The 8598-nt window shown below is 42.6% G+C and overlaps 1 protein-coding gene across 1 annotated transcript; it reads left to right on the top strand.

The window, feature by feature from the left end:
• Positions 1 to 265: 265 nt before the first annotated feature.
• LOC143998309 (mas-related G-protein coupled receptor member D-like) lies at positions 266 to 1801 on the top strand. Its single transcript, XM_077493949.1, has one exon. It carries the CDS (start codon positions 319 to 321, stop codon positions 1234 to 1236), a length of 918 nt encoding a protein of 305 aa, XP_077350075.1. The 5' UTR covers positions 266 to 318; the 3' UTR covers positions 1237 to 1801.
• The last annotated feature ends 6797 nt before the right edge of the window (positions 1802 to 8598 follow it).

The raw sequence follows: 8598 nt of genomic DNA, 5'->3' as shown, positions 1-8598 counted from the left end.
CAACAGATTGCAATTATTGTTGTTCCTGTCCTAAAACGATTCACTTTTATGCTGTTACATTATTTGGTAGGATATGAGTTTCTACATTAAATGGAAAATGAAAATCACTAACTTTCTACTATTTTTCTATAAGATTCAAACTCATTAAAAATAGTTTCTATCCATCTATCCATCTATCTATCTACCTATTTATCTATCTTCAGGTACTGACTTCTGATTTACTAATAATTATTTGTGGTAATGTATTTAACACAGATGGAAAAAGAAGACACGTTTTCATAACACAGTTGGAATATATATACCAATACTAAAGAAAACATGAATGTAACCAGCATGAATGACACCCTGGATGAACCCTCAAGCAGCTATTCGGAATATTCATACATATATATCACCATAGTGGCCGCTGTAGCGATATGTCTTTGTATCGTTGGCCTGATTGGAAATGTTATTGTGTTTTGGTACCTGTGCTTCAAGATCCAGAGAAACAAATACGAAGTTTATATTATGAATCTGTCTGTAGCTGATGCAGTGTTTATTATATTTACTACCTTGATTTTGATGATCCAGATAAATACAATCATTGGTAAAGATCCTGAATTTATAGGGAAGGAGAGTTTATATTTATTCATAGAAATATTGCATAATACTATGCAGTATTCCGGAATGTATATCCTTACAGCTGTCAGCATGGAACGATGTAGCTCTGTTCTGTTCCCCTTTTGGTACCGAAGCCATCGCCCTAGGCACTTGTCCACTATTATGTGCACTGCTCTTTGGATCCTTGGCTCTTTGGAAAGTCTCCTTGAGAACCTTGTGTGTACAGAAGATGCTTTCTTGGAACAAACCTCGCAATGTTTAGCAGTTCAAATAATAGTTTTTAGTTTAGCCATTGGCATCTGCTTACCAATTATGGTCATTTCCAGCTTCACCTTGCTCATCAAAGTAAAGAGGTCATTAAAGCGGCAATACACACCTAAACTGTTCATCATTATCCTTATTGCAGTTCTTGTATTCATCCTATCAGTTCTTCCATTAAGTTTTTTGTCGTTATTAATATACTTCAAATTAATACCAACAGATTTGGTAACTGTTATTTTTTTCTATGTTACAACTTATTGCACAGTGCTTAGCTGCATCTCCAATCCCTACATTTATTTTATTGTTGGAAGGAAAGGGAAACAAAAGACCCCTCACTCAATCCAGGAAGCCCTCCAAAGAGCTTTTAGGGAGTAAGATGATGAGAATGATGACTCAAACAGCAAAACAACAATTAACACATCAAGCTAAACTAACCTTACTAGATTTTCTTTCAAAAACAAAGCACACCAACAATTATCTAGTTTAACAAGGAAATATGATTCACTCAGGAATTTCAGCATGTGAATCTTAAAGTAAGATCTTACTTTATCAAGTGGAAGTCAAACTTCTTCTATAAAGGACAAAGACTGGATATGCTAATGATATTGCTTTTCACTTAATATTCCTCCAACTGGCTGGCTTTCTTAAAGCGAACCTGTATAGCCGTGGAAAGTGCTGCTTAAAGTGGTTGTAAATATTTAAAAAAAACTAAAACAAACATGTTATACTTACTTGCTCTGTGCAATTTTTTTTACAGAGCAGCAATTATCTAGTTTAACCAGGAAATATGATTCACTCAGGAATTTCAGCATGTGAATCTTAAAGTAAGATCTTACTTTATCAAGTGGAAGTCAAACTTCTTCTATAAAGGACAAAGACTGGAAATGCTAATGCTATTGCTTTTCACTTAATATTCCTCCAACTGGCTGTCTTTCTTAAAGTGAACCTGTATAGCTGGAGAAAGTGCTGCTTGAAGTGGTTGTAAATATAAAAAAAAAAAAAAAAAAAACATGTTATACTTACTTGCTCTGTGCAATTTTTTTTACAGAGCAGCACTGATGCCCCTTTTCTGGGGCCCCCTGGCAGTGTTCCTGGCTCCTCTCCCCCACCAAGTTTTCCCATAGTAAGCTGCTTGCTATTAGGGCACTCATACTTGCTTGCTCCCAAGCCCAACTCGGTGTGTCCATAAGACACACAGAGTGCAGCTGGGTCCCATCCCCTGCTCCCTCCTCACTGCCTGTGATTGACAGCAGTGGGGGCCAATAAAAAGGAAGTGACTGAGAGAGCCTGTGCCCTCATGCATGGTGCTGGATCAAGATAGGGCTTACGTAAGTATATACGAGGGAGCTACATATTTAAGGGTTTTACCTTAATGCATTACGGTAAAAATCCTAAAGGCTATAGAACCACCTCAAACCAAACTTATTAACATTACTTATACCTAAACCCAGGGCTTTTTTTCTCAAACAATAGGTGCTGGAAGTCAACCACGACCCCCCAAGACCCCTCCACCCACACACACAGCCTCCAAATTGCATTAAATAGCGGGTGTGGTCAGTCAAATTTCACGAACAGTAGGAGGGTCTTAAAGGGGGATTAAATACCAGAATTGCATTACATGCAAAGTTCAGGGGGGTTACACACAGAATGCAGAGCTGTCACTTGTAAACACAGAAACCGGACTTCTGTGTTTACAAGTGATGTTCCCCCTGAAAAAAAGCCCTGCCTAAACCTAATTTGTACATTGCTGCTATAAACATATAAGGTTGTTTAAGAGTTCAACATGGTTTGAATGTACTTTCATACTTCATTTAGTTTGCACATGGCTAACAGGTTTCATCACATGCCTTCTTACCTTTTTTTATTTTAAAATAAGCAATTGTGCAATTTTGGATTGGAAACTTTTAATGAAGTTGAAACATAGATATCTGCTTTGTGATATGTGTATTCTAAAATATATTGGCTCATTTTCTATAAATACTTTATTTCTCTGCAGGAATACATGACAAAGATCACAAAAAAATAAATAAATAAATAAATAATAATTACATAGATCAACTTATCAAATCAATTTACAAAACAAAAACTTATTAATTTAACCAATGATACACATTGCATTCCTGCGAATTTTCCTTTTTCTTTTCCTCTTTTTTTCCCCTTCTAAACAACTAACAATATTACAAAAACGATTCCCCTCAACAACCCTCTGCTCCAAGGCCTTAGATCCCGTGAGGGACTTATAGAACCGAGGAGAGAGAGAGGGGAAAAAAAAAAAAACCCCAGGGAATCCCAAATGGAACAAATAAAAATATGTTGCCCCTGCCGACAGAGGGACCTGTGCCACATCACTTACTAACTATTCCTCTAGTTCCTCTCCAATTAGCCCTTTCCCTTCCTCTGATTGTAAAAATGACTCCCATGGAGCCCAGACTTGCAGTAGACACTCCCTTTCCTCCAAAGACATAGGGATCAATTTTTCCATGATCCCAATTCTTCTTACTTTATTTAACCAATTAGAGATTCGGGGTGTCCCTGATTCTTTCCAACATATGGTGATGCAGCTTTTAGCTGCATTCACCAAATGGCATAGCATTGAGTTCTTGTATCTCTCTAAAGGAATTTGTGAGCATTGTAGTAAGAAAAAAGCTGGGTCTTCCGGAATCTGGTAGTCAGTAAATAATTGAGAGATTCTCTGAACTTCTTGCCAAAACTGTCTAATTACTGGACAAAACCAGAAAATATGGGCTATGGTGCCTCTCTCCCTACACCCCCTCCAACACCTATCCGACATTTCTGAAGAGAATTTATTCATTCGAGACGGGGTGTAATACCAACGCATTAGTACTTTGTAATTTAATTCCTGTATCTTAGTACATCTAGATGATTTAAAAGTTAAATGTATTATTTTCTGCCGTTGGGATGGTGTAAAAGTTTGTTCAAGGTCCCTTTCCCACTTATCTAGACTCGCTATACCAAAATCCTCAGGAGGTGCTGTTAGTAACGCATATATCTTAGAGATAATATGGGAGAGAGGTTCACTCTCCCCACAGTACTTCTCAAACTTAGTAATAGGTCGACCATACCCTTCGACGGGTCCCAATGTTTCAAGAAAGTGTTTAACTTGTAACGCCTGCCAGAAGGGCAATTCGTATTGTCCTCCTAGTCGCGTTAATATTTCTATTGATGGCCCCTTACCAAACCTCAGAAAGTGTGAAGCCTGGAAACATCCTTTCTTTTTTAATTTCCCAAATATTCCTGATTCCAAACCAGGAGGGAAATTTGGGTTCCATGGAATAGGAAACAGGGGGGTTTCTGGTGATGAAAATTTGGGGATCCGAGTAAATTTAGCACCCATACGAAGGGTAGGTCCTATTAAGGGATGTACTTTTAATATAGAAGGTAACGCTGCATAGCACCATATAGCTCTATCTAGGCTCATTTTCTATATGTGTGTTACAAATAAGTGTCACAAAAGGCACTTATTTATAATAAGTTAATTGAATGCTTATTCATTTTGCACTTTTTTGAGTACTATTTTTATATTGCGGTTTATGCATCATTCACTTTATTCATTTTAATTTTATTGAAGCACATTTGTATCAAGTATTATCTTATGCACAATGATCAATTTATAAATTATATATTGTCACGTTTTATATGGTTTAACACAGGAAATAGTGCTCCATACATATTAATACATTTGTTTGACTTTATTCCTGGTCTTGAGTAGCAGCTGTTTCATCATTTAGACCAGCGCAGAGATTTCACATTTAAACACTCATGTTCTATATAATCTGTGATAAGTAAAGCAACATCTGAAGTGTAAATGTGCATAAATATTTGCAGCTCACATTGAGTTCAAATGTTATTTTATGTAATAAAACGGATTATAACTTATGCTATCTCTGGTGTTGTTCTTCCTAGGACCCATTTACATCAAAGTTTATGTGTGTTGATGCATGTGTGTTGGTTTACTGCAGTGCCATTTATTGTAAATGGTACCCCAACACACCTGGAGAGGATGATAAGGGACTATATACAAGATTTTAGTAATGACAACGGTATCATTAGCAGTATCATGGATTCATGAAGAATCGTTCTTGCCAAACCAATCTATTAACCTTTTATGAGGAGGTGAGCTGCAATCTAAATAAAGGGAGGCCCGTAGACATGGTTTATCTGGATTTTGCGAAGGCATTTGATACAGTTCTGCATAAACGTTTACTGTACAAAGTAAGGTCAGTTGTCCTCGGACCAATTCTATTTAATTTATTCATAAACCACCTGGAGGATGGGATAAACAGTTCAACCTCTGTATTTGCGGACAATACTAAGCTAAGCAGGACAATAACTACTCCGCAGAATGCGTAAACCTTGAAAGAAGATCTGAACAAATTAATGGGGTAACTACAATAATAATGCATTGTGTGGCAAAAATATGAATGCAATCTACTCACCGGGGAGGAGAACCTCTGGGGGAATTTAGGATGGAAAAGGACCTGGGGGTCCTAGTAGATGACAGGCTCAGCAATGGTATGCAATGCCAAGCTGCTGCAAGAAAAGCAAACAGAATATTGGCATACATTAACAATGGGAAATAAAATGATAATTCTCCCACTCTGCAAGACTCTGCACCTGGAGTATGCTGTCCAGTTTTGGGCACCAGTCCTCAGGAAGGATGTGTTGGAACTGGAGAGAGCCCAGAGTAGGGATGAGCTAGGTGTTCAAGTCGAACGCATGTGCGACTCAAATACCGGCTGTTCACCTGTTTGGCGAATCCAGAACTTTGCGGGCCTTTCGCGCCATATTCGTGTGGCGCTCACGGCCCACAATGCACTGCGCCATCGCAGGGCATTGCTGGCTCATGATTGGCCAAGCATGCACTGTGACCCCGTGTGCTTGGACAATCACAGTGCCGGCAGCGAGGAGAGCCATAATTGGCCACAGGCAGGACACCTGTGGTCAATTATAGTTCGGGGGGGTTTAGAACACGTCCCACACTATATAAGGCTGCGAGTGCGGTGGCCTTGAGTAGTCTGTTGGAATGCAGGGAAAGAGCAGGATAGGCAGGGACAGTGTCTTTTTGCTTGTGAACCTAGTTCTGTTACAGTGGGTGTTGTGTGCCTCCTGCACAGTATACACCTGAAGCTACCCCTTATTGCTGGTGCTGTTCTGTTTCTGTAACACAGGCATCTGCAGCATTTACAGTAGGTGTAGTGTGCCTCCTGCACAGTATACACCTGAAGCTACCCCTTATTGCTGGTGTTGTTCTGTTTCTGTAACACAGACATCTGAAGCATTTACAGTGGGTGTTGTGTGCCTCCTGCACAGTATACACCTGAAGATACCCCTTATTGCTGGTGTTGTTCTGTTTCTGTAACACAGGCATCTGAAGCATTTACAGTGGGTGTGGTGTGCCTCCTGCACAGTATACACCCAAAGCTACCCCTTATTGCTGGTGTTGTTCTGTTTCTGTAACACAGGCATCTGCAGCAGTTACAGTGGGTGTAGTGTGCCTCCTGCACAGTATACACCTGAAGCTACCCCAATTGCTGGTGTTCTTCAGATCCTATACCACAGGCAGGCAGCTTCAGTAATTACAGTCGGTGTACTGTGTCATCTGCTCAGTGTGCAGCTAAAGCTACCCCAATTGCTGGTTTTCCCATCTCCCTGCAGGCCATTAGTATGTCTGGAAGGCCAAAAAGGAGAGGCAGACAGTCATGAGCCAATAAAAGAGGGCAAGCAGGTGCTGTGTCTAGAGACAACAGTGCTGGTCGTGGACGCGGTGCATTGTCATCAGCACATGGCCATGGGACACGCTTGTGCTTATTTTTGGCAGCTGGACCTGTTGAGCCGCATCATGCCAAAGACTTAGTTGAGTGGATGACCAAGTCCTCCTCATCCTCCTCTCCCACCCAGGCTCAGGGTACTGGCAAAGCAGCTGCCAACGCGTCCTCTTCCCTCATCTCAATGTCATCAGTCCCTCCTTCCCTACACCCACCATATCCTCCTGAGAAGTCCCCCGAACTGTTTGAGCACAGTGTGGGGTACATGCTCCAGGAGGATGCCCAGCTTTTTGAAGGCTCTGATGATGATACCCAGCTAGAGGAAGACAGTAGCATGAGCTCAGAGAGATGGGATGCTCAAGAAGGACAGCAATCTGACAGTCATGTTCCACCAGCTGCAGCATACTGCCAGGTTTGCTCCAGTGATGAAAGGGAGGGGATGATGAGGTCACTGACTCCACGTGGGTGCCTGATAGAAGAGAGGAGGAGGAGGAGGAGGCACATCTCCAATGAAGCAGGATGCCCTCCATGGGGCTGAATCACACCGCAGAGCTCCGTCTATGCAGGGCGCTGCCTCTGCGCGTTATTCCAAAAGTTCTTTGGTGTGGGTCTTTTTTGAGACCAGTGCATCAGATCGCACCTCTGCTATTTGCAACATATGTCTCAAGCGTATCTCGCGTGGCCAAAACATCAGCCGCTTGGGCACCACATGCTTGACCAGACATATGTTGACCTGCCATGTACCTCGTTGGCAAGCATACCTTAAAGACCCACACCAAAGAACAAAGTGGACCTCTCCTTGTTCCTCATCAGCTGGGTTCTCCAACCCCACTATACCTCTCTGAAACCTGCACTGAGAGGAATGAAGGTGTAGAATTAGGTGTGTCAAAGCCAAGTACTTGCGGACACTCTGCTAGCAGTACACCGACATCCGTTTGTACCAGGCAAATTTCCCAGCCCCAGCTGCTGGACCGTCAAAAGAAGTTCACTCCCAGCCATCCACATGCCCAGCAGTTGAATGCTAGCTTGGCTTGTCTTGTCAGCTTGGCTTGTCAGCTCTGCAGGGGCTGGCTGATAGGTGGTTGACGCCATGCCAAGTTTAGGCCAGGAATGGTTGTTTGCGACAATGGCACCAACCTCCTCTCCACCCTCCAACAGGGACAACTAACCCATGTGCCCTGTGTGGCTCATGTCCTTAACCTGGTGGTGCAGCAGTTCTTGGGCAGGTACCCAGGCTTTCAGGATGTCCTGAGGCAGGCCAGGAAAGTTTGTGTGCATTTCTGCGGATCATATAATGCCAGTGCTTGGCTGGCTGAGCTCCAAAAGGAGTTGAACCTGCCCAAGAACCGCCTTATATGTGACATGCCCACTAGGTGGAACTCAATGTTGGCCATGCTGTAGCAGCTGCACACGCAGCAGAGGGCCATCAATGAGTACCTGTGCGACTACGGCACCAGGACAGGTTCAGGAGAGCTCAGTTTTTTTTTCACCACACCAGTGGGGCATGATCAGGGATGCATGCACTGTCCTGTCACCATTTGAGGAGGCCACGAGGATGGTGAGCAGTGACAGTGCATGTATCATTGACACTGTACCTCTTGTCAATCTGTTGGAGCATACGCTGCATTGATTAATGGACAGGGCACTTGAGGCAGAACAGAGGCAAAAAGAGGAGGACTTCCTTGCCTCTCAAGACCCCCTTTATCCAGACAGTGTTCCTGGTGTCCCACCCATCACACAGGAAGAGGAGGAGGAGGAGAAAAGGAGGAGGAGGAGGAGGAGGATTGTGTCAGCATGGAGGTGGAGCCTGGCACTCAGCATCAGCAGCAGCAGTCTTTTAGGGATGATTTAAATTCCCAAGAAACCCGTGGACTTGTACGTGGCTGGGAGGAGGTGGCTGCGGATCATGTCATCCTTAGTGACCCAGAGGACTCCGGACCGAATGCCTCAG

Source organism: Lithobates pipiens, unplaced genomic scaffold, assembly GCF_037356315.1.
Source record: "Lithobates pipiens isolate NorthernLeopardFrog02 unplaced genomic scaffold, aLitPip1_a1.2 Scaffold_19, whole genome shotgun sequence".
Taxonomy (NCBI): Eukaryota; Metazoa; Chordata; class Amphibia; order Anura; family Ranidae; genus Lithobates; species Lithobates pipiens.
Note: the sequence above shows the minus strand (reverse complement) of the source record. Positions and strands in the feature narration are given on the sequence as shown.